The 25724-nt window shown below is 40.3% G+C and overlaps 1 protein-coding gene across 1 annotated transcript in view; it reads right to left on the minus strand.

Moving 5' to 3' along the window:
• The window catches only part of LOC143925736 (uncharacterized), an 84948-nt gene that overhangs the window by 19040 nt on the left and 40184 nt on the right, over window positions 1-25724 (minus strand). Inside the window, exons 115-139 of the mRNA XM_077450188.1 lie at window positions 25544-25690; window positions 25177-25385; window positions 24911-25020; window positions 24655-24764; window positions 24131-24277; window positions 23764-23972; window positions 23502-23611; window positions 23248-23357; window positions 22724-22870; window positions 22357-22565; window positions 22101-22201; window positions 17197-17318; window positions 16777-16901; window positions 14766-14892; window positions 13462-13677; window positions 11438-11605; window positions 10583-10726; window positions 10447-10496; window positions 8688-8808; window positions 8516-8601; window positions 7147-7270; window positions 4107-4288; window positions 2354-2444; window positions 2151-2271; window positions 1294-1484 (exon numbers count right to left, since the gene is read on the minus strand). Of these exons, the coding sequence (XP_077306314.1) occupies window positions 1294-1484; window positions 2151-2271; window positions 2354-2444; window positions 4107-4288; window positions 7147-7270; window positions 8516-8601; window positions 8688-8808; window positions 10447-10496; window positions 10583-10726; window positions 11438-11605; window positions 13462-13677; window positions 14766-14892; window positions 16777-16901; window positions 17197-17318; window positions 22101-22201; window positions 22357-22565; window positions 22724-22870; window positions 23248-23357; window positions 23502-23611; window positions 23764-23972; window positions 24131-24277; window positions 24655-24764; window positions 24911-25020; window positions 25177-25385; window positions 25544-25690 (3477 nt within the window). The remainder of the gene's footprint in view (window positions 1-1293; window positions 1485-2150; window positions 2272-2353; window positions 2445-4106; window positions 4289-7146; window positions 7271-8515; window positions 8602-8687; window positions 8809-10446; window positions 10497-10582; window positions 10727-11437; window positions 11606-13461; window positions 13678-14765; window positions 14893-16776; window positions 16902-17196; window positions 17319-22100; window positions 22202-22356; window positions 22566-22723; window positions 22871-23247; window positions 23358-23501; window positions 23612-23763; window positions 23973-24130; window positions 24278-24654; window positions 24765-24910; window positions 25021-25176; window positions 25386-25543; window positions 25691-25724) is intronic.

A 25724-nucleotide genomic window follows, 5' to 3' on the forward strand; every position in this document is an offset into this window, starting at 1 on the left:
ATTGTTTCGATTAATTACCTTAAAAAAAAAAGTGGGTCAAATTGACGTTTAATAAATAGGGAATGCGGAGTGTATGGTGGTGAGTAGTATGTACACGAAAGGAGTGCAGAATGTATGGCGGGGGTAATATGTACAGGAGAGGAGTGCGGAGTGTATGGCGGGGGGTTATATGTACAAGAGAGGAGTGCGGGAGGTAATATGTACAGGAGAGGAGTGTATGGCAGGGGGGTAATATGTACAGGGGAGGAGTGCGGAGTGTATGGCAGGGGGGTAATATGAACAGGAGAGGAGTGTATGGCAGGGGGGTAACATGTACAGTGGAGGAGTGCGGAGTGTATGGCGGGGGTAGTAAGTGGAGAGAGGAGTGCACCTCCTGATAGTCTGTCAAAGTTCCAAGGATACCAGTACAATTATCCCGTGATAGCAGCCAGTTTGTCTTTGAAGATGGGGAAGGGGGCAAGTTGTGAAAGAAGAATACTTGCAGTGATTTGGGGGTATAAGAGCATGCTGTATGTGCTAGGAGGGCACACTTTGGGAGGGGAGAGAAATTGTGCAGGAAGGGGGGTTGAATAAAAAACCTGCCCCCCCCCAGCACAATTTCTCTCCTCTGCTAAAGTGCCTCCTAGCACATACAGCATGCTCTTATCCCCCAAAATCGCTGCAAGTATTATATTTTGACAACTTGCATTTTGACATCTGTGTCTTCTTCTCCTGCAAGTGCCAAGCATTATTATTCTGTACAAACCTCAGATCAGCACATCCTGTCCTGTTGTGTCCATTCTCCTCCCACTCCTTCTCCTGTCTGTGACATCCGAGCAGAGGAAAAGGGGGAGGGGACTTTAGTCCATGTGTTAGTGTGAGGTGGGCAGGAGGGGGGAGGAAGGGAGAGAAGCCGTGCAGTACACAATGTAATCGCAGTGTGTGGGAACAGAAACACCCCACACAAGCTGCAAGCCAGTCACTGGAGCCAATTGCAGAGGTAAAAGAACCAGCAGTGACTCCCAGCAGCACTAGTGCGGAGGAGGAGGAGATTGTCAATTTCATTCCGGGACACTTTATTGTCCCGGAATGAAGGTGCCCGGGACTGGGGACAGAGATATAAATTACGGGATAATCCCGGGGCAAACCGGGACATGTGGGCACCCTACTTGGGGGGTCAATTTAATGTTGCTGTAACTTGCTTCTTGCTAAATAAATACATACATACATAAATACTTAAAACATGACAGGACAAGCGCCTATTCATTAAATGTACAGAAAGTGCAGTTGTACTTCAAACTTGCCCAATCTTACCGTATTCAGTTGGTTTTTGAGCACTTGCAGCTGCCCATCATCGAACGCCAAGCCTCCGAGGACACTCAAGTTATCCATTAAAGTTTTATCTTTGATACAAACTTGTAGCTGTGCAGCTGAGTAAGAGGCTGCAATAAAGTCCATTTGGCTGTTTGTCAGATTTGTAGTGATCTCCTCGTCACATTTCATAGCTGTAAAAAGACACACTAATTACACAACACATAGGCTGCCATATTTGTACATAAAAACTCTAATATCTCTTAGGCCAGGATTATGTTGAGGTAACTTTAGTGTACATTTATTTTGAATGGCACCCAAGATAACACACCTGCACTACAACGTCCCATGCGCTTTGTTCCCAAAAAATTGTCCAGTGCAGTTTTTCCCACACTAGGGTCTGCTGGCAGCCCATTTAAAATGAACAGGCCACCTTAGTGCAATGCATGTTAACATGCAAGGTGATGTGTGTTAGTGTGTTTGTGTTAGCTCACGGCTACATTGTGAACACTGGGCACAAGCTCACCAAAATTAGACAGTAGAAAACTAAAAATTGTGGCATGGTCTGATGAATCTCAATTTGCTCAGCTACACAAATGGTAAGGTTAGAATTTGGCGCCACTAGAGTAAATTCATGGACTCAACTTGCCTTGTGTCAACAACCCTGCCTCTTGGTGGAATAGTGTGCTAAATATGTCCATTAAATATGTTTCTCTGTTTGTCCAAACAGCTTCCTCAGTTCTGATATTATTGGAAATACTTTCTTTGCACAGGTTCAGCCTTGAAATATCAAGCAGCAGAGGCTGCAGAGGCTAGCAGATTTATGAAATTATACATTGAAATCTAGATCTAGAACTCACGATCATAACGACTGGCAAGCTTAGCTGAGGCTCTAAGTTGACCGATGACAAAAGTAAATGTCGTCTTGTGCTGAACTTTCAGGGAACTCAATAGTCCTGGGAAGAACTTTATCTTTACATCCTGCATATTAATAACAGCATAAGTTATACTGAAATGTAAAACGAGAAATAAACATGATGTGGTATTTTAAGGCGTAAATTACCTTTCTGATTAGCATTAAGGTTTCACTATCCAGAGCGCTGGAAAGTTTTCCTATATGATTCATGGTTTGCAAAGTCCAAGTAGAAGGATCCCTGGAGAAATGAATCGTAGGAAATGTTATTTTCTGGATAATATTAAAGTTTGAATGGAAATGAACTCTGCATTTGTAATCTGTATCCCACAGATTGCTTTTTAAAGGTGGGCTCCAGTAAATATAACTGGAAACACAACAAGAGGTAAGTGTTTTAATAATACTTTGCGCCATCTAGTCAATCCATACATCTTAAAAGTGTATTGGCTACATTTTTTTTTCTTCTGTGTTTTACTTTCTTTTCCATTGCTATTCTTCTTCACTTCCTATGTACCTTGCCGCGGCGAGGTACATAATTTCCCCAAGTGATTTTGGTCCTCCTGTAACCCAACACTGCCTTCTGGGACCTGTGTGTGTCCCAGAAGACAACAGGTCCACCCAGCAAGTGCAGCGCAACTCACGAATGCGCAGTAGGAAACCTTGGAGTGCCGACATTGCGAGAACCTGGACAGGTAAGTGTCCTTATATTAAAAGTTAGCAGCTACAGTATTTGGTAGCTGCTGACCTTTATTTTATTTCTTGTGCAGGCTGGACTCCGCTTTAAAGCGGTAGTAAACCCGCAGATTTTTTTCAGGCTTACCTGTAGGTCAAAGTAAAAAAAAAATTACTTTACTACCCCTTTAAGAAGAGGTAATATGAGATATATCTAAAGGTGACTGGAAAATTTCATGACTTCAGTGTCCCTTAAAGGAGAATTTTAGACCAATAAAGGTATGTGATGTACAGTTTGGTGCTCGTTGGACCTTTGTGTAATACTGACCATTTTTCACCCCAGAAGACTGAGGGCATCTAGTGGTGGAAAGGAATTACTGTGGGGGAGGGGGGCAACTTCAGATTATAATTAAGTGTTGCTGCAAATCTGCATTTTTATTTATTTTTATTTTTGCTGGATTATTTTCTTTTACTTCTTTTAACTTGAAGTTCTGTTTTAACACTGCACACCTGCCACCCACTGTCCTTACTAACAAGAAATGTACTGAAGTTCTCCTTTAACAAAAAAATGAGAATAGCAACATGGAACCAGCAAGTGGCATCTGTAGCTGTGCTGGCTCTCTGTGTTTGTGCGAGTCAGCTCCACAGCTGCCTCATATCTGTGTCATTGAGCTTACAGAGCTCTTTACTGCCACCTCTGGCTGCTTCCTGGATTTGGCTTTATGCACAGGGGCATGGTCATTTTGGAACAAAAAAGGGTTTTCCCCAAACTGGTCAAAAAAAAGATCAGAAGGTCACAATTGTCTAAAATGTCTTTGTATGCTGTAATATTACTAGTATCCCTCAAAAAAAAAAAATCACTAATTTGGAGAGGTATTCATATACTTTTGGCCACCTACTGTAGAGTATGCTAGGTAAATAAAATACAACAAATCAACAAATTAAAACACAACAAAAATCCTAATAACTTCAAGATATCCATATGGTCATGTGCTCCCTGCATTAGTAACAGAGAAACTCAAAGGATTTGACTTTTGTTCAAGATGATAATGGCAACATGTATTTTTAAAAAGGGAAATACAACCAAAAGAAAGCAATTCTAACTTTCACCTGCACAAAAAGGAAAAGAGGCAGAGACTGCAGCAGATTTTGAAAGAAAAAGTCAATGAAAACAGATAGCAAACTGCTGTAAAAGTCATCTGGGTACTCCAAATCCAGATGACATACATACCCATATTGTGCTTTCAGCACGGTCAAAATGGCTGCTCTCTGATTGGCAGTAAAGGATGAACAAGTCTTGAGTGCTTCTAAGACATAAGAGTCAGAACTGGTGATTTCTTGGCCTGTCAGGTCACAAGCCAGACTGCCCAAAGTTACCAGGTTGTCCTTAGTGATATTTTTGGTGTTTATGTTCTAAAAGTAAAAAACAAAAAATGCCATTAACCATGGAAAGCCTTTTTACTTTTAAAGTAAAATAGTAGTATTTAATATATTTTTCTTTACTGGTGATGTTCAAAGCTAAAAACATACTCAAGTCTGTTTTTTTTTTTGTTTTGTTTTTTAAATAAACATGTTATACTTACCTGCCCAGTGGATTTGCACAGAGCAGCCCAGATTCTCCTCTTCTCGGGTCCCTTGCCAGTGCTCCTGGCCCCTCCCTCCTGCTGAGTGCCGCCCCATAGCAAGCAGCTTGCTATGGAGGCCCCCGAGCCAACCCATTGCTATGTGTGTCCATTTAAACACGGAGCCACAGCTTGGCCCCCACCCCTTCTCTTTCCTCATTGGCTCACTGACTTTGATTGACAGCAGCAGGAGCCAATGGCGCCTTCTGCTGTGTCTCAGCCAATCAGGAGGGAGAGTCCTGGACATCCGAGTCTCTCATGCAACATCGCTGGATCAAGATAGGGGTCAGTTAAGTATTGGGGAGGCTGAGGGGGGCTGTTACACACAGAAGGTTTTTTTAGCTGAATGCATACAATGCATGGATTTTTGTTCTTATTTTTGGATTTTCATTCTTATTTTTGGATTTTCATTCTTATTTTTGAATTTCCGTATTTTCAAATCATCAGATTTTTGAATTTCGACTTTACAAATTTTTTGAATTTCTGAATTTTCGAATTTCCGAAATTTGGAATTTTCGAATTTCCGAAATTTGGAATTTTCGAATTTCCGAAATTCTAATTTGTCTAAATTTGTTAAAAAATGTATTTGGAACTAAACAAATTGCACATGTCTATCCACGGGTAGGGTCTGCCGTGGCATCTGTAGCTGTGCTGGCTCTCTGTGTTTGTGCGAGTCAGCTCCACAGCTGCCTCATATCTGTGTCATTGAGCTTACAGAGCTCTTTACTGCCACCTCTGGCTGCTTCCTGATTGTGCGCCCCTCATGTTTGCTCCTGTAATGTATTTTTACAGGGACATGTGGAGAAAGGACCTGGGAGAAGGAAGACCACCTTACAAGTGGGGGCTGTGAGTATAAGTGAAGGGAGTTGGCTGTTTGTGTACGGGGAGGGGGGCAGAGCTGTGTGCGCTTACAGATGTGTGTGAGGGGCATGACATATATATACAGATGAGGGGGGCAGCTGAATGCATACAGGTATGATCAGTGAAGGGGGGTGCCAGATATAGGAAAGATCATATCATCTGTCCTGTCCTGTATACAGCTATATACACCCATCTTCCTTCCCGTATTCCTCCCTCATCACTCACTGCAGATATACAGTACATCATCTGTCCTGTATATATAGCTGTATACAGGACAGATGATGTATATCTGCAGTCAGTGATGATGGGGGAAGGTCTCTATATACAGGTAGCTGTATACACCCACCTTCCTTCCTGTATATAGAGACCTTCCTCCATCATCACTGACTGCAGATATACATCATCTGTCCTGTATACAGCTATATACACCCACCTCCCTTCCTGTATATGCTAATACCGTCCCCCTCATCTATATACACATACTGTACACCCTCCGTACTGTACAGGCCACATGTGATGGGCACATGCCTGCGCTTTATGTGATAATGACTATGCCCCTCCCCTTCATGACATTGTCAAAAAGGAGCGGGGAATGGGTAAATGGCTTAAAATGATGCCCCCTCCCTGAAAAAAAGTTCTGCAGACGCCCATGATACCTAGTAGAAGTTAAGTTCAGTGGGGATGAATTGTGATCCATGTATGGGTACTATGGTTGTGCAGAAGTTAATCTACCAGTCAACCTTTGTAGAACTGTTCTGTCAAAATTTTCCCCCTCGATCAGCCTCCCCGCTGTCAGAATACAATGTCGCAGTGGGGAGGATTCCCTCATCCACCTTTGAATGTATGGATGGGGGAATTGGGTCCTTTTTTTATATTCCAGACATTGGTTGAATGGAAAAAAAAAAAACAGACTCACGTATGTCCTGCTTTAGTCAATTTCAACTGGACTTGTTCTGTAAAGCTGAGAATATTTCAAAGTTTATTCACTGGGAACATTTTCAGTATTACAGAACAAGTCCAGATGAATGTGACAAACTGCTACTAGCTATACGATGGACTGGATAGTGAAAGTCTGTAAAAGAAAACATTTTTTTTTCTAAAAAATATATATAAAAAAAGTTTGACACACAACTAATAAGGGGCCACATAAACTAAAGGATCAAAAAGCTATGGACACCTTACCATCAGACCTACAGGAGGTTGGTGGACATCCCATTTGAAAGTGATTGACAGTAGTAAGTAATGCCCCCGCCCCCCGTTTATTGTACACGCACATTGTGACTATAACAATCTCCACTCTTCTAGGAAGACTTTTCAAAAGATTTTGGAGTAAGTATGTGGGGGTGTGTGTGCGTTCTGCCAAAAAGACTGTTTGTGAGTTCCTCTACACCAGACTCATCCAACCATACCTTTATGGATTTGGCTTTATGCACAGAGGCATGGTCATTTTGGAACAAAAAAGTGTTTTCCCCAAACTGGTCAGAAAAAAAGGTCAAAAGGTCACAATTGTCTAAAATGTCTTTGTATGCTGCAATATTGCTAGTACCCCTGGAAAAAAAAAGTATTCATATATTTTTGGCCACATACCGTAGAGTATGTTAGGTAAATAAAATACAGCAAATCAACAAATGAAAGCACAACAAAAATCATAATATCCATATGGACATGTGCTCCCTGCATTAGTAACAGAGAAACTTAAAGGATTTGACTTTTGTTCGGATGTAAGTTGCAATCTAATATGTTATGGGAAAACATACAACTATCATATGACTTAGTCCTTGTCCTTACCAGACAGCTTATTGCACTGCTGAGTAGAGAGGTCCTCTTTGTAGATCCTTGAGGCAGGAGGTCAATGTTAGCCTGTCCAACACGTGTAGTATAATTTGTACACTGAGTTTGGCTGGTGTACGGGCTGAGGGTAGAATAAAATAATGTGAGCAGTTGATTCTGTATAATGACAACATAATGAACATATTATATACTTTGTACTGTAAAGCTGAACTCCAGAAAGATATAAAAGACACATACAGTATTCATGCAACTATGGTATCAGCATCTTGCAATCCCTGTCCAGTCACAGGGTAGGGATGGGAAAAGACTTGTAAGTGTTAGTTTATTGCAGCAGAGAAAAATTGGGTCTTCTACCTTGCCAGAAAGGGTTGTGCTATGTGGCAAAACTGTTTGAATCTCTGCATTGCATGTACAGAAAACACCTGATTTGGAAGGCAAAACAGACCCCATATATTTTTTTTCTAATCTGTGTCTTTAGATATTTGCCTAGGGTAGTGATGGTGAACCTTGGCACCCCAGATGTTTTGGAACTACGTTTCCCATGATGCTCATGCACTCTGCAGTGTAGTTGAGCATTGTGGGAAATGTAGTTCCAAAACATCTGGGGTGCCAAGGTTCACCATCACTGGCCTAGGATTTAGTTTTAAGTGTCAGATCAAATGGGTCTATCTTTGTTTCTATTGCATGCCTGGGGCAGAGGTGTCATATCTATGGTGACATTATGCAGGAAGGTCTGGGGATCTTCCATCTCTGCAATGCATTCCAGTGACACCCCCCTAAGATGGCGCTAAGACCAATAACGGTAGGCATTGTCCCTAGACATATCATTTTATTTTCTCTGTACTTCCTCAGTGAGTTTCTGCTTTGTATACTTCTGCTGTTACCTGACTGTCAAAACATAATGTTAGTCTATTGCACATCACAGAGTAAAATATGCATACATGAGTAGAAGGAGCAGGAAAAGGATGACAATGCCAGAGTGAATTTCAACCTAAAATCTAAATCTTTAGCCTGTATGTGAGTATGATTTCAGAACCTGTCATTACCCTGCATCAAAATTGAAATATAAACTCTTTGTCAGAGGGAATTAGGGTAAAGAAATCTTAGAGGTGGAGAATCCAACACTTATAAGAAGCCGGGGCTGACTCAGCCCACCAAGCTCCATCTATAACTAAACATCTCTTTTGGGTGAACTGACGCTTGTCCTACTTTCTCCAAGTGTAAGGCTTTACCTTTTGCAGGATCTTAAAAGCATAACTGTCTCAAGAAAAAATCAGGACCACTGTAAAGTGTTCTGATAGTCAGGGTAGAAAGACAGGGAAATAGACTGAAGAAAATTGTGTGATAACTGATTGCAGGTTATTACCCCATGAAAAGTAGAACATTGCTGGGGATGCTGCTGAAGTCTGTTGGAGCTCCTCCATTTGTAAGTCTCCTGGCTATGCAGCTCAACTAAAGCAAAAAAATAAGTTAGTTCAAACCTAATTACATTGTATGTACATCACAAACTATACATTTACTCATACTAAGGCACTTACTTGGCCGCTTTCTATTGTCACTGCTTTCTCATTCATAGTCTTTATTAGACTGACAAATTGGTCATCAGTTAAGTTATTTGCAGCTCCACAAGTAAATCCTTGAAGGATGTTCACAGATAAACTAGGACAAAAAGCAGAACCAGTGCTTGTTCATTTTATATGTTTTGCTTGTTTAGAAATTTTAGGATTTTTTTTTTACTCTACAACAAATTATACAGTTATAAAATCATTCTATATATAAAAAGTGAAGGGAGGCTATTTGATTAATAAAATAAGACACTCCTAAAGATCGACAAACGAGGAGAGGGCTAAATAAAAAATGATGTTTCCTTATTGGAAATCAGCAATGCTAGGACAGGTTTTAGCACTGCATAGATTCATATCCACTTATATTGCTAACTATATGGAAAGACAAGATGAGAGCCCCCAAGCCACAGAGATTGGTCCAGATATGAACTTTTATTTGTCACAAAAAATAAGGTCTATCAAGAGTTGAATGCCAACACATTTTGGGGATCATATACAAATCCCCCTTGTTCAGAGCTTGGAAAACAATGTGGACAGTTCTTGTTAGAGAAGTCCAGTCCCACGAACTACAGCTCAGGATAGACCCATTTATTATGATGAATAAATATGTATCTGTACCAAACTCTTTGGATGGTGTTCTTATTCTTTCTTTCACCAGGAACCCCATTGGGGGTCCACTGGGCAATATAGAGCTGCTACACTATAGAAATCATTTGGTCTAGTTGGAACTTTCACCAAAATTTGAGTCCAGTGCTTGACAATCCCAATTCTCCTACTGATATTCATGATAGCAGATCACTTAATAACCACTCTATCTCAAACCGCTTTCTGTCCCTGGAAAGCCCTGCCACCAGCTGTAACTGTTTCCTTGACTTCCCAAACTGGATGAATATGCTTGGACATCCTCTCAAGACAATAAAACAATTAATTTACCTCAGGTGCTATTAACACTACATAATAACCTCTCATTGGTTTGCTGGACAGTGGTGGTGGCAAAATGGTAACAAGAAGATCGTTTTGAAGTTTATAGGTCAAGGCAATCACACCATGGAATCAATCCACAGGGAAACTGGTCGATGTTAATTATCAGTATGTGCCTCTCTATTGTAAGTTAGTTCATGTTCATTTAAAGGCTTTAAATGCCTAATCATTTTTGTTCCACGACTTAGGTGTATTGTAATATATCTGTATAAGAACTGAAAATCCAAAGCAGAGTCCAAAATAATAAGTGAAACAGAAGTAAATGTAAAGATATCATGCAGTTGGTTTACAGAAGGGGACAAGTACATGGCCAGGAAAAAGACTCTACCAAGGACACGTTAAATCCAAAAGAGCAACATCCAGTCATCTCCATTACATTTAAATTGCCTCAGCAATGCACTTACTAATTGGCATAGATCAATGACTGCAACAACAAAAGGTAGTTAGTAAACATTGGGAAGAGAGGAAGGAGCTTCCTCTTGGACAACATGTAAAGTAAAGTGTAAAGCAACAATACACAAAAGTATACAAAAATTGATAAAACAAGAAAAGCACTGGGTGAAATAAATTAGTCTACACCAAATTTAACAAAAGCAGTAACACCTTGTAAAAATGTTTTTTCTTTTTTTCAAGTAAATTTAGCATAAGCTAAATGAGCAAAAATTAAGACTTTTTTTCAAAATCACTCCACTCATCTCAAGTATTGATACATAAAGCCTGCAGTGCTACCACACAACACATGATTACTTACTCAGTGAAGATTTTCACTTTGGTTAATATGGTGTAGAAGAACACTTGAGCCTGAGAATAACAAACACAAGACATGAGAACAGAGATCCACCTTTCAGCTAACATAAACTTGTAAAGCTCTTAGAAATTGTTTATACCTGGCTTGAGGTCCATTGCATCTGATTTATTGTACTGACATTGAGGTTGGAAGTCAGCAAGTAATATGATGGGATCTCACCGGCCAGTGCAGCTGGCACAGTCTCAAAGATGCTCTTACTGAGGTTGCGACTAGTCTGAATGACCTAAGAAAAAGTCACAGGACAAAACTGAATATCTGTTGTATAGGGAGTGTTCTTTGAAATCCATGTGGCCCTGGCAAGCAGCCCATTTAAGCCAGGTAGCTTGGACATATGTAATCATCCTTATGAACATGCTACAGCTTGTGTCTCTTCCTTTGGGCCTTGATTGACAGAACAAGAGGTTGGAGGAAATGTGTTGACAAAACTGAACACTTCCATTGGAACAAAAGCAGCTTGATTGGCCGGTGGGCGGTAAAACCCATCCGCCAAACAGAAGAGGAAAGAAGAGAAAACAGGAAAGGAGGATAGAACGAAGAGCAGGAATTGCTGTATGGAGAGCCCAGGATACTACAAGCCATACATTTTAGTGGACACTCCTCCAAGTATTGAAGGGGCAACCTATATTTTGCCAATTTGGGAACTATGCAAGTAATAGCATGTTTGAACACCTGCATTTCAGATGAATTGATGTGCTAGGTTCACTCTCTGCAGCCACATTTAGAGCTGCTGCTGTCCATCTAATGCCAGTCATTTCTGCTCCCTTCCCCAGCAAGTATCACATTTATTTTAATTATTACTATTGTAAATAATTTTGATGTATGGGGGTTGTTAAAAAATATCAGCCCAAATATGACATATGCTAAGTATGCCTTGGGTTATAAGAAGCCGAACAGATGTCATAGTATTTTCTGGCAATACCAAGGGGTCACTTACCTCCTGAACAAATTGCTGCTTTAACGCTAGTGGAGCTTGTGCTATAAAACTGGTAAAGTTGGTATTTTTGGCCAGCGTCAGAATTTCATTTGCTGACAAATTGGTTATTTCTGCAGACTGGACGCCAATAACCAGTTGACCTAATTCCTTCAGCGTGTCAGCATTAATCTATAGAAATAACAAACATGTAACATGTTAGCCTTGAGATTGTGTAAAGTGTCCCTGAACACAAAAAGTTAAAAGTTTCTCTGTTATAGGAAACATTTGTAAGTATTATTTGTGCATAAGCAACACCGGGGAAATGCTAGCTATTGCCTTTAAAGTAGAGTTTGAGGCAAACTTTTTTTTACAATTTTGGATAAAGTAAGGGAGGGTTATAACGCTTGCCAGTTTTTTTTTTCCATCTGTACCTCTTGGGAAAGGTTTCCTATCACTTCCTGCCTCAAAGCCAGAACAAGAGTCCCTCCAAAGTTTGGGAAATCTTTGGTAATTACCAGATCTAGTGTCCTCAGTTGAAGATTTCTCCTCCATTTCTGTTCTGGGGACCTCAAAATTTGGGATTTTCTTACACTTTTGCTGATAATGGTCATCAGGACAAACAGAGAGGGTGAATCTTGATAATGGGGACACAGACAGTAATGTCAGATGTTCTAATTCTTCTCCAACTCAATCTAAAGCTAAAGTTCTGCCTTTAGTTATACTTCAATTCCTCATACAATAGTAATGCATTTCCTGGTACAGGATATGATTGTGCGAACAGCTTCATAGCTGTATATCTGCAATGTGAGATCTAAGGCACTGCAACATCTGACTGCTAATCTCAGGGGATTTGGAGGAGTCAGTGAGGTCACTACTGTGTTGCTCACTGTTCTCCTTGCTGGAAAGGGCTGCAGTGCAGGGATCCCCATGCTTCTGCTTCATTCTTTATGTGGATTTGGGCTTCCCTACAGCTTTTGCTAACTGATTATTCCTCCACCAGTTAGGCTAGGTTGTGTTTTTCACCACATCCAATTCGCGTGACATGTGAGTGTGACCGACTCTAAATGGAGCTGGTTCACACATGTCCAGGGAGGCCGTGGTGTGAATTCCAAAATGATCCTGTGCGTTTTTATGTCCAGTTCAGGTGCGAATTCAGGCAAAATTTTGGGCCTGAACTGCAACTGAACCGGTGAACAGAAATGCACTGGACCCCGAAAACGCAGCCGCACATATGTAAATCTGGCCTTAACAAATAACCTGAGGGTAACCTAGTCATCCAGGGGCAGTTCATTTTTACACACAGAAAAATAGGCATGGTAAGTGGGTCCTGTGGAAATGGGCAGGGAGACCACAGGCAAAACCAGTGACAAGTGCTTTGCCTTATGCCTTGTTTTGTGAGCACAGCTTTTAGAATTCAGTTCTTCTTCAAAAATTCAGTCCATGCATGGGTGGGAACCTACTGCCTCCCAGGAGTATTGGCCTCCGGTTTTCAATGCAGAGCTTCACTGGTTCTTCCAGCCAACCTCCACAACACTATAGGACAGTGATTGCGAACCTTGGCACCCCAGATGTTTTGGAACTACCTTTCCCATGATGCTCAACTACACTGCAGAGTGCAAGAGTATCATGGGAAATGTAGTTCGAAAACATCTGGGGTGCCAAGGTTCACCATCACTGCTATAGGACAAAGCAGTGATGTGAAGGTCAGTAGGTGGAATCAGCTTACCAGTTCTTAGATGTGGTGGTTGCTTTATTATGTCTTCCTTTTTTAAGTGTTTTTCCTTTATTTTCAACTGATGAGCCTACCAGCAACACACTTCCTATCCTAGGGTGCCAACACTCACTCACTGTACTCAATCCATGCTTGTGGTCCTTTTATGGACTACAAAATATATGCTACTTTCGTCTTCATCTATGGAGAAACTGTAGAGAGATGTTCATATATTTCATGTATTTCAGAGATGTACTTAATATTTATTTTTTTCTCAGGCATAGACAATCTTCTCCATGTTTTTCTGCTCTTATTGCATATCAGTAAACGTTACCTGGAAATTACTCTGAACCATGTTTGATACAATAAGAGAAGCCTGCGTGACACTCCAGTTAGTGATGGAAGACAAGTTTTGAAGATTATCCTTCAGGGCGCTCCCACTTGTATAAGCCAAAAAGGATGGTGACAGATTGACCAGATCTTGAAGAGTCAGCATGGCCAGAGTTTCCGATGTGACATTGGTAATAAAGGAGAGCAGGCTGTTCAGCTGCTACAAAAAAAAAAGGATTGTGATAAGTATACAGATGAAGATTTGGGGTTCATTTGATGCTAAGAGTAAGAGGATGCAAATAATATCTATATGCAGTAATTTAGCAACCATTTAACTTTTAGAGAGAAGTAAAAACACTGAATGAATGTTGCTGATGGTCTCTTACTGCACATCACATGTGCTGTACAGTACAAAAGAGGGCAGTCATATATAGGGAAATCATCCCAATCAAAGATGTATCATATTAACTGGGGTGTGTTTGATCATAGTAAACTTCTGGCAGTCTTTAATGATGTAAATTGCCCACAATGTTCTGGGGACCAGAGACCGTATGATTTTGATTAAGCTTTGGGCCATACAAGAGAGTTCAGGAGCAACAAATTTGGTTAGGTAAATTTCTACTTAACCTACACATGTGTGTACAGATCTGCATGCATGGCTCATATCACTATATTGCTTTCTACACTATTTAGGGTTAAATAGTAAACAGCCTCACAAAAATCTCCATCCCGGGCTAATAAAAATGACAGAGATTAATTTATGGATTTGTGTAACTTTGTTTTTTTTTCCAAAAAGAGCATATCTACATTCTAGAAGAGGGAAAATAGCAGGCATCTAATATTTATGGGTACATTTAAAGCCCAATTCTAAGCTTAGTGCTTCCCCCACAAGTTGCCACCCCCCCCCCTTCATTTTGTATGTCATGTTTTTGTTTTATGATACTTACCTTTTTCCAATGTCTTCTGGCCTGTCAAGTAATGCACTTGGCCCTCTTCTTCTCCCCCTGTGAGCAGTCCTTGGAGCTGCAGAGAGCGGCCCTGATGTCAGAGCCATTCTCTGAAAGAATATGTGTTGAATACAGAGTGACATGGTGATGGGGTGAGCCCATGACACTCTGCATTCACAAAATACACTGCGTGTCTTTTAACTCAGAAGACTGAAGACATCTTCTGGTGAAATCGAAGTATTGCAGGGGATAGCTCTGTAGTGAAGCTGAGTATTGTACCATTGGCTGCTTTTTATGTTTTAATACTACTGGGGGACAAATTTATTTTTAAGAAAAATAAAGTCAGGCATTAAACACTTACTGCTTGCCCCAGGCTGAAGTTAGCACCACATGATTTCAAAGACTGTAGAATCCAGCTTGCCTTTTCTTGAGATAAATTACTAAAGTATACCTTGTCAACAGCATGGCAAAAGATATTTACAGGGATGCTGCAGAGGAAGAAAAAAAAGGGTATAATACAATTTAAATCAAAGTCATCAAAGAATCTCTCTGTGGTTTATTGCTGTCCTTGTTGGGCAGGATGCCTTTCTGAGAAAATGGTCATCTGAATCTGAGGGAAAATCATTAAATGGGACAAATGCGTGTAATACGACCGCAATAAGATTAAAATCTAGTTTTAAACGTTAAAAAAAATCTGCAAATGCACAGTAATAAGATTGGGGGTTATGTTTTACTGTACTAACTTCATGATCTGCTTCAACAATAGTAATATCTAAAAAATACAGTGAGCATGTGCTAGTTTGTGGTTCTCCACATACAACTGCTGCAGGTCTCTGCTTTGGACTGTGTGTGCATCTCACAGCATTTGCACAAGCACACACTCACTGCTGACGTCTGTACCAGATGGGCTAATTAAAGCCCATCTTCGGGCATAACTTTACTGAATTAAATAGTGGAGCCAATGTCAATCATAGAAATAATACTGCTCCAAAAGCCTGCACTTGGATCTCTGCTTTCTACCTCTGGTGCAGGCATGACTCTTGAGCCTGTCTCTGCTCACAATCTAGCAAACAGAGGAATCATGTGATAATCCCAATATGCAACCAACCAAGGATTCACCTATCCTCCTCCTTCCTGCCTTTCCAATCAAAGGTTCTTCTGGTCAGACATGAAGGGCCTATTTACCAAAAAAAAAAAAAAAAAAAAAAATCTTATAACACTTATAGTATCTAAAGCAGCGGTTTTCAACCTGGGGGTCGATTGCCGATTTGCCAGGGGGTCACGAATGCTGGCCGAGACGGACCCGAAGTAACTGTATCTGTCCATCTCTGTCAGCGAGATGTCACTTCCGGGAGAGGAGAGACCACACGTAAGTGACGATCCATCACCGCCATCTTGGTACTCTCATCCCCAGTAAGGCTACACTTATAAGTGGGCAAATGGATATCTTTTTACACCCACCGAAGTCTGCTTGCTGAGGGCGAGTCTAACAAGATGGCGACAACGAATCATCACTTCCGGTTAACACAGACGGGTTGCTGATTTGGACGGAACACCAGTGACTTTGGTAAGTCAGAGATACTAATTAATAAAAGCATTTTTGTACATCAATTGCTGCCACTGTGCCATCAAACGCCGCCACTGTGCCCATCAATTGCCGCCACTGTTCCATCAAATGCAGCCACTGTGCCCATCAATTGCCGCCACTGTGCCATCAAATGCAGCCACTGTGCCATCAAACGCCACCACTATGCCATAAAACGCCGCCACTGTGCCATCAAACACCGCCACTGTGCCATCAAACGCCGCCACTGTGCCGTCAAATGCAGCCACGGTGCCATCAAATGCCGCCACTGTGCCCATGAATTGCCGTCACTGTGCCATCAAATGCAGTCGGGGTGCCTATCAAACGCAGCCACTGTGCCATATCAAATGTTCCCACTGTGCTCATCAAATGCTCCCACTGTACCATCAAATGCTGCCCCCGTGCCATATAAAATGCTCCCACTGTGCCCCCCCCCTTGCCCGGGACTTACCCTGTCTCTCAGTGGGGCATTTTATTAATTTGTAACTTATAGTTTAATTTTAAATAAATATTTTGCTCTGTATATTACAGATTGTTTTTGTGATTAATCACTATGCTTTAAGATGTTAAATTTGTAAGAATGAAAATACATCCTGCATATCAGATATTTATATTTCGATTCATAACAGTCACAAAGTTACAGCAATGAAATAACCAACAAAAAGAATTTTACTGTTAGGGGTCCTCACAACTTGGGAAATTTTATCAAGGGGTCACGGCACTAGAAAAGGTTGAGAACCACTGATCTAAAGCATAAGGATTTGAGTAGACAAATAATCACACATACCGTTGTAAGGGTAATGTTGAATTTTCCATGAAGAACAGCTGTGCAGCATATATCATAAAGTCTTCTTGGAGAGTCAGATTCCCGATCAAACCCACAGTTTGCGAGTCCTCCAAAAATAGCTGAAGCTGTTTCAAAACAAAATGTGAACAGTCAGTCAACAAGAGCATCAGCAGCCTAGCCCAGATCTGTGATAGCTTGAAGTCTTACAGCATGTGCATAATACTTTATTTCCCAAAGGGTCGGAATATTTGCTTTAAATAATAGTTCATTTTCAAATAATAATCTATTGACTTGAATAAAGGAGTTTCTAGAATCTTTGTGTGTTCAAGAGGGATAATATTAAACAAAAGTATCTTCTGACATCAATATATACTGTCTGTGTAGTAGGTGTCTACAGGTTTATGAACATTCCCACATTACCAGTGTTGCATTGCTGCTAAATGATTGAAGATCTCCACTAGTACAGTAGGTCACAAATTCCTGCAAATATTGAACGATCCAAGAATAGTCATCACCAGCTTTGTAGCATTTTGGATTGGGACCTAATAAAAGTAAAAGCAGTGGATTTAGGTATAAGTTTCATTAAATCTGTGAAGGTTTTTTTTTTTTTTTATCCAGGTCATAGTATGGCTGGCAATACTTAGTCACACGCAACTGTGTTTATTATATAATGTTGAAGATATTGTATCGTTTCTCCAAACCACTTCTTCCATTTCAAGCCAGTTCTAATGCATATGTGGAACATACACCAGCATTTATATCCACACATGGAGCACAGACACCTCAATCCAATCACCATGGGATTTGTCAAGGCAGGAATTGATTGCCTACAAACTAGATGAGGGGTGTAAAAGTTATGGAATGGATGTTTGACTCGCATGCCTGCAGGTGTGAATTATTGTAAAATTGCCAGGGTAGAGATGTTAAATCTGCATTATATGTGGAAGGAAGATTGTAATGTAGGCCCCTACTTTTGTCCAGGGATGGTTGTGACAACAATTTATACCTTTAGCCACCTGATTCGAAAGATTAATACATTTGTAAACCTCTGGGCACCAAGGATAGGATCATGCAACTAGAACAGGATGGTTCCACAACTTTCACACTCTCCATCTTGTTCTTGGACAAACAGCATATGCCTTGCTAAATTGCATGATGATTACATCAAGGTGTTTGTGCCACTTGTGTGGATATAAATGTTGGGGTATGTTTCTGACACTCAACAGAAAAGAGAAAGTGGCTTGAACAAGCTACAAAATATTTTGCAGAACAAGTCCAGTTGAATGTGACTAACTATTACTAGCAATCTCCTATTATTTTTATAAACTATATTTTTCAAAGCGTGTGCTGTCATTTGCCTTAATTGCACCTGCGGAGGAATGTGTGTGAATTTCAATATGTTTGCTATTTTCTTTTAAAACATTACACGCTGTACATAGAACTGAAACCTAAAGTCTGCTTAACCACTTTGAGACCGGACCATTTTGCTGGCTTAAAGGGGTTGTAAAGTTTAATTTTTTATTTTCTAAATAGGTTCCTTTAAGCTAGTGCATTGTTGGTTCACTCACCTTTTCCTTCGATTTCCCTTCTAAATGTTTTTTTTCTTTGTCTGAATTTCTCACTTCCTGTTTCTCCTCAGTAAACTTCACACCATCATCTGAGCGGTGTTTAGTCAGCCAGAACAGCTTACTGAACAGCTTACTGAACAGCTTACTGAGGAGGAACAGGAAGTGAGAAATTCAAACAAAGAAGACAAAGAAAAAAAACATTTAGAACGGAAATCGAAGGAAAAAGTAAGTGAACTAACAATGCACTAGCTTGAAGGAACATATTTAGAAAATAAAAACGAACCTTTACAACCCCTTTAAGACCAGACCACTTTTTTCGATTCGGCACAGCGTCGCTTTAACTGACAATTGCGCGGTCGTGTGACGTGGCTCCCAAACAAAATTGACGTTTCTTTTTTTCCCAAAAATAGAGCTTTCTTTTGGTGGTATTTGATCACCACCGTTTTTAATTTTTTGCGCTATAAACAAAAATAGAGCGACAATTTTGAAAAAAACACATATTTTTTTACTTTTTGTTATAATAATTATCCCCCAAAAATATATAAAAAAACATTTTTTCCCCTCAGTTTAGGCTGATACGTATTCTTCTACATATTTTTGGTAAAAAAAAAAACAATCAATCGATTATTGATTGGTTTCCGCAAAAGTTATAGCGTTTACAAAATAGGGGATAGTTTTATGGCATTTTTATTAATAATTTTTTTTACTAGTAATGGCAGCGATCAGCAATTTTTATTGTGGCTGCGACATTATGGCAGACACATCGGAAATTTTTGACACATTTTTGTCACATTTTTGGGACCATTGTCATTTATACAGCAATCACTGCTATACAAATGCAGTGATTCCTGTGTAAATGACACTGGCAGTGAAGGGGTTAACCAGTGGGTGGCAGTGTAGGGGTTAAGTTTTCCTGGGGGCGTGTTACTAACTTTGGGGGGCTGGGCATTGTTTAGTGAACACTGATCTCTGCTCCAATCACATGGAGCAGAGATCAGTGTCACTTGTTGCTAGGCAGAACGGGGAGATGCTGTTTACAACCGCATTTCCTCATTCAGCAGCCCTGTGAGATGATCACGGGGATGCCCGCGGCGATTGAGTCCAAGGGACCCGCGACCGGACTCACAGGGTCCCGACCGGCACGTGAGTGCGCCGCCGGCGGCGCGCTCATGATGGTAGGGCGGCATTTAAAACTGGACGTACCTGTACGCCAATATGCCTGCCCGTGCCATTCTGACGACGTACACATACGTGCATGCACAGGTCGGGAAGTGGTTAAAGTATAGCTAAACCCAAGAATAGAAGTGTAATATATTGCAGCTTACTAGTCCTCACATGAGGCGGCTGCATCCACTTTCTTTTTATCAGGCTTTTTTCTTTTTCATCTGTTGATCCTGCCAGTAATGCACATTCCTGTCCTAGAGTAACAAAGTTTGTTCACTGTACTGAAGGAACGGACTCCCATGCACGTGCTTTTAAGCTCTCATGAGCAGAGCCCTCCTAATCCTCTTGTATTGAATTGTATTGTAGCTGTAATGTCTCTCCTATATAGTAAAGTTCTGTGCAAACTGTTGACACTATAAAAATCATGTATAATAATTATAATAATAATCATAATAATAATCATAATATTAATAATACTGCATCTATAGAAATGCACTCCTACCACCCTAGGAAAGGAAGTGGGGTAGGACTACAGAACAACCCACCCTCTCCTCATTTCCATAACATAAGGGAAAGTGTTCTGTTGTTCGGAAAACAAGGCAGAGCTTAAAACATTATTTGAGATAGCAGCCCAGAAAGCACAGGACAATGGACAACACCAGATTTCTGCCAGAATGAAAAGGCATTGTTGTTGCACTTATGGAACAGATATAAGAAAACAGATTCAGTTGAAAATTTAACAGATCAAAATAGCACAGATAAGTTCATTGTTGGGTTTAACATGCTACTTCTTTTGCAAGGCTTCTATTATTTCTAGTTATGCTCTAGAACGGTGTTTCTCAACTCTAGTCCTCAATGCGCTGCAACAGATCATGTTTTTAGGGTTTCCATTATTTTGCAAGAGCCATTTGATCAGTTTCACTGCCTTAGTAATTACCACCACAGCTGTTTCATCTGAAGGAAATCGTGAAAACATGACCTGTTGGGGCGTCTTGAGAACTGGAGTTGAGAAACACTGCTCTAGGATTTCCTGATTTTACAGTTTGGAAGTCTCAGTTGAAATATAGACACCGAGTGTAACTGGGGATTGTTCTCAGTGAACTGGATCAATATGCACCATTCAATATCTAAAGCAGGGTTCAGAAAGGGTCTTTACCCAAATGTTAACAGAAAAACAAAGAAAAGGCGCCTCTAAGTGTAGAATTAAAAGCTGTTTAATTTCCCCAAAAAGGGTTAAAAACACTTACAAGATATGTAGACTGGCAGAGCATATCATTAATATCCATGTAGGTGGTCCAGCATGAATGCAGTGGTCACTGGCATATACCAGTTCTTTAGGCTGTGTGTGTCCAGTAGCAGGGAGGTCCAGGGGATGCCAACAGGAAAAACAGCAGGGAGCTCCAAGAGAACTGGCAGGCCAGTCCGCAATCACAGTCTCAAAACACAAGGATCCTGGAAGTGACGTCAGCGGCAGGAGACAATAACCAGCAACCAGCGTGGACCACAAACAGGAAGCAAAACAGGAAGCAGTCATCAAAGAGGGACGCGTTTCGGAACATCTCATTGGTTCCACTGCATTCATGCTGGACCACCTACATGGATATTAATGATATGCTCTGCCAGTCTACATATCTTGTAAGTGTTTTTAACCCTTTTTGGGGAAATTAAACAGCTTTTAATTCTACACTTAGAGGCGCCTTTTCTTTGTTTTTCTGTTTCCTATTCAGAGATTGCTTCTCTCCATAAGTGCAGCCCTAAGTGTGGAAGATACCCTATTATAGACTTTCTGGTTCCTAAAGACATCTGTTTTTTTTGCTTGGTCCTGAAGTTCAGAGCGCCCTTACAAACTGTATCTGGTTTACCCAAATGTTAGACTAGCTAAATCCTGTAGGGCAGTGGTTCTCAACCCTGTCCTTAAGTACCCCCAATACGCCATGTTTGCAGGTTTTCCTTTGTCTTCCACAGGAGGTTTAAATCAGAGTTAACGGTTTGGTATTTTGCACAGATTCTAAGAGATTCTAAGAGAAATTCTCCAAACATGGCCTGTTGGGGGTACTTGAGGACAGGGTTGAGAACTACTGCTGTAGAGCAGCTTTCGCAACTCCAGTCCTCAAGGGGCCCCAACAGGTCACATTTTCAGGATTTCTCTCAGATGAAACAGCTGTGGCAATTACAGGCAGTGAAACTGATCAAATTACCCCTGCAAAATAATGGAAAGCCTAAAAACATGACCTGTTGGGATGCCTTGAGGACCAGAGTTGGGAAACACCGCTGTAGACCTTACTTAAACAAATGCGCTTTTTAATAAGCCAGCATAAAAAATATGTCAAATCCAAAGGGTAAAGATATAAGTTTATCACGAGAGGAGAAAAAAGAAACACCTTAATTTCATTTGAGAGTAGGGGATGCAAAAACTGACCTTTAGAATTGCTGGACATTGCATTCAAATATGGTTTTAGGATGCACATTTTTTGTAAATGCCAACATTAGGACTATTCCACGATCAAAGAGAAAATTAGATTTTTTTTACCACAGTGAGACGAGATAATTAATGCCATAAGCAAAGAAAAAATAGGGGTTATGGACACATACCTGTGGAAGAACTATTCAAGTATGGTCTTACAAAGTGCTTATAGATTGATGTGCTGGTGTCTTCTGTCATTAAGCTAAACTGAAGGCTAAATGCTTTTACTCTGTAACAGAAAAAAACAAGATTGAATAGAAAATATGGAATCGTGAAGCAAGTACTTGTCATTTTATGCCTTCCTTTTAATAATTTTTTCAGTAAGATCTTTACGGTCTACAATAGCATTAAACACTTTTCTGTCCAAGATATCTATGTACTTACATTGCTTGGTAGGATTTGCAGGATATGTTCAGTGGGATGATCTCAAGAAGGGTTTGGTTGAAGTATACTGTCAAGTTGAGCAAGTCATTTTGGAACAAATCTCTCCATTGTTCAGTTGTAAAAGTAAAGAAGTTGGCCTGAAGACCCCTGAGCTCTGTAGCTAGGAGTGTTGTCTTTATTGTTGTTACTTGCACCTCTGACAGGTTGGCCTACATAAAAAAAGAGGGATTTGCGAAAAAGGTAAGGAAAAGCTGCTATTGCTTGCATGCTTATCAAACATACATACGAGAGTCTTCTCAGAGAGCGAAACTTTAGCTGGATTCTTGTCAAAGCACAAGATGTTTGAGGATTGCTCTTTTGTATGTACCTGCTTTGCTGTGGAAGAGAAAGCTTCCAGGAAGACTGTGACATTTTGTGGTGCGATGGCACTTAGATATTTCTCCAGCAAAGTTGCATTGAGGAGAACATTAGCTGCGGTCACATAGTAGGCTATGTCCTCTGGAGAAAGGTCATTCTGAAAAAGATTTTTGATATTTTCTCTTTTTAAAAAACAATTGATACAGTATTTTAAATTCTCTAGATATTTATTACCATTTTAGTGATCTATTTTTCCAGCTGCCAACTTGGAAATGTCCTAATCTATTCCGTCAAGCCTTTGTTACTCTCTACCCCAGAAACATAGTTCTGACCTTGGTTTCAGTGTTGACACTGTCACTTGTATATCATGAATCCCCCTTTATGATGCAAGAAATGTGTGTGTACTTCTCTTAGGTGACAAAAGCCTACAGCATTGCACCACCCTATGTCAGTGTAACCTTTTTAAATTGACCTCTTACAGCCCTTCATCATCAACCTAGGATTTGTAATGTCAACCCATTTGCAGGAACTTACCAGTGTAAAGTTTTTATTGAGTGTCATGATTTCTTCAAGTGAGAAGAAGTAGAAAAAGGCACCAAAGTTCAGTTCACGCCAGTTCTCGAAGCTTCCAGTATCACAAACCACTATGGGATAAAGTAATAACATTTTTTACCAAGCATACCAACAGCGAATCCGAAACCAAACAGAAAATTGAAACTTTTACTACAGCCAGGTCTGAAAAAAATACACCTTTACCAAACAAGATGACAGTGGATGCGGAAACATACCTGTGGAAGTGGTTGCATTTGCCGACAAGTAGGGTTTCAGGAAGTGCTGATAGATTGCTGCTCTTGTGTCATTTGTCATTGAGGTAAACTGACCGCTAAAAGCTTGTACTCTGTTTCAGAAAAAGATAAGAACATTTGGGAGTGTGACTTAAATACTTGCAGTTATATGCCTTTCTTTAAATTCTTTCATTTTGTTCAGCATTCATGGTTTTCAAAAGCCATGGACACAGATCTTTTTTCCCTTCCATACCATTGTACTTACATTGCTTGGTAGGATTTGCAGGATATGCTCAGTGGGATGATCTCAAGAAGGGTTTGGTTGAAGTATACTGTCAGGTTGAGCAAGTAGTTTTGGAACAAATCTCTCCATTGTTCAGTTGTAAAAGTAGAGAAGTTGGCCTGAAGACCCCTGAGCTCTGTAGCTAGGAGTGTTGTCTTTATTGTTGTTACTTGCACCTCTGACAGGTTGGCCTACATAAAAAAACAGGGATTTGTGAAAAGAGTAAGGAAAAGCTGCTATTGCTTGCATGCTTATCAAACATACATACGAGAGTCTTCTCAGAGAGCGAAACTTTAGCTGGATTCTTGTCAAAGCACAAGATGTTTGAGGATTGCTCTTTTGTATGTACCTGTATTGCTGCAGAAGAGAGAGCTTCCAGGAAGACTGTGACATTTTGCGGTGCGATGGCACTCAGATATTTCTCCAGCAAAGTTGCATTGAGGAGAATGTTAGCTGTCGTCACTGAGTAAGCTATGCCCATTGGAGAAAGGTCATTCTGAAAAAGATTTTTGATATTTTCTCTTTTTTAGAAACAATTGATACAGTATTTTAAATTTTCTAGATATATATTACGATTTTAGTGATCTATTTTTCCAGCTGCCAACTTGGAAATTTCCTAATCTATTCCCTCAAGCCTTTGTTACTCTCTACCCCAGAAACATAGTTCTGAGCTTGGTTTCAGTGTTGACACTGTCACTTGTATATCATGAATCCTCCTTTATGATACAAGCAAGGTGTGTGTACTAGTCTTAGATGACAAAAGCCTACAGCATTGCACCATCCTATGTCAGAGTAACATTTTTAAATTGACCTCTTACAGCCCTTCATCATCAACCTAGGATTTGTAATGTCAACCCATTTGCAGGATCTTACCAGTGTAAAGTTTTTATTGAGTGTCATGATTTCTTCAAGTGAGAAGAAGTAGAAAAAGGCACCAAAGTTCAGTTCACGCCAGTTCTCGAAGCTTCCAGTATCACAAACCACTATGGGATAAAACAATAACATTTTTTTACCAAGTATACTAACAGCAAATCCGAAACCAAACAGAAAATTGAAACTTTTACTACAGCCAGGTCTGAAAAAAAAAAAACTTTTACCTAACAAGATGACAGTGGATGCAGAAACATACCTGTGGAAGTGGCTGCTTTTGCCGACAAGTAGGGTTGCAGGAAGTACTGATAGATTGCTTCTTTTGTGTCGTTTGTCATTGAGGTAAACTGAACGCTAAATGCTTTTACTCTGTAACAGAAAAAAACAAGATTGAATAGAAAATATGGAATCGTGAAGCAAGTACTTGTCATTTTATGCCTTCCTTTTAATAATTTTTTCTGTAAGATCTTTACAGTCTACAATAGCATTAAACACTTTTTCTGTCCAAGATATCATTGTACTTACATTGCTTGGTAGGCATCGCAGGTTATGCTCAGTGGGATGATCTCAAGAAGGGTTTGGTTGAAGTATACTGTCAAGTTGAGCAAGTAGTTTTGGAACAAATCTCTCCATTGTTCAGTTGTAAAAGTAGAGAAGTTGGCCTGCAGACCCCTGAGCTCTGTAGCTAGGAGTGTTGTCTTTATTGTTGTTACTTGCACCTCTGACAGGTTGGCCTACATAAAAAAACAGGGATTTGTGAAAAGAGTAAGGAAAAGCTGCTATTGCTTGCATGCTTATCAAACATACATACGAGAGTCTTCTCAGAGAGCGAAACTTTAGCTGGATTCTTGTGAAAGCACAAGATGTTTGAGAATTGCTCTTTTGTATGTACCTGTTTTGCTCTGAAAGAGAGAGCTTCCAGGAAGACTGTGACATTTTGCGGTGCGATGGCATTTAGATATTTTTCCAGCAAAGTTGCATTGAGGAGAACGTTAGCTGTCGTCACTGAGGAAGCTATGTCCATTGGAGAAAGGTCATTCTGAAAAAGATTTTTGATATTTTCTTATTTTTAG

The sequence above is a fragment of the Lithobates pipiens genome, unplaced genomic scaffold (genome assembly GCF_037356315.1).
Source record: "Lithobates pipiens isolate NorthernLeopardFrog02 unplaced genomic scaffold, aLitPip1_a1.2 Scaffold_22, whole genome shotgun sequence".
In the NCBI taxonomy this organism is placed as follows: Eukaryota; Metazoa; Chordata; class Amphibia; order Anura; family Ranidae; genus Lithobates; species Lithobates pipiens.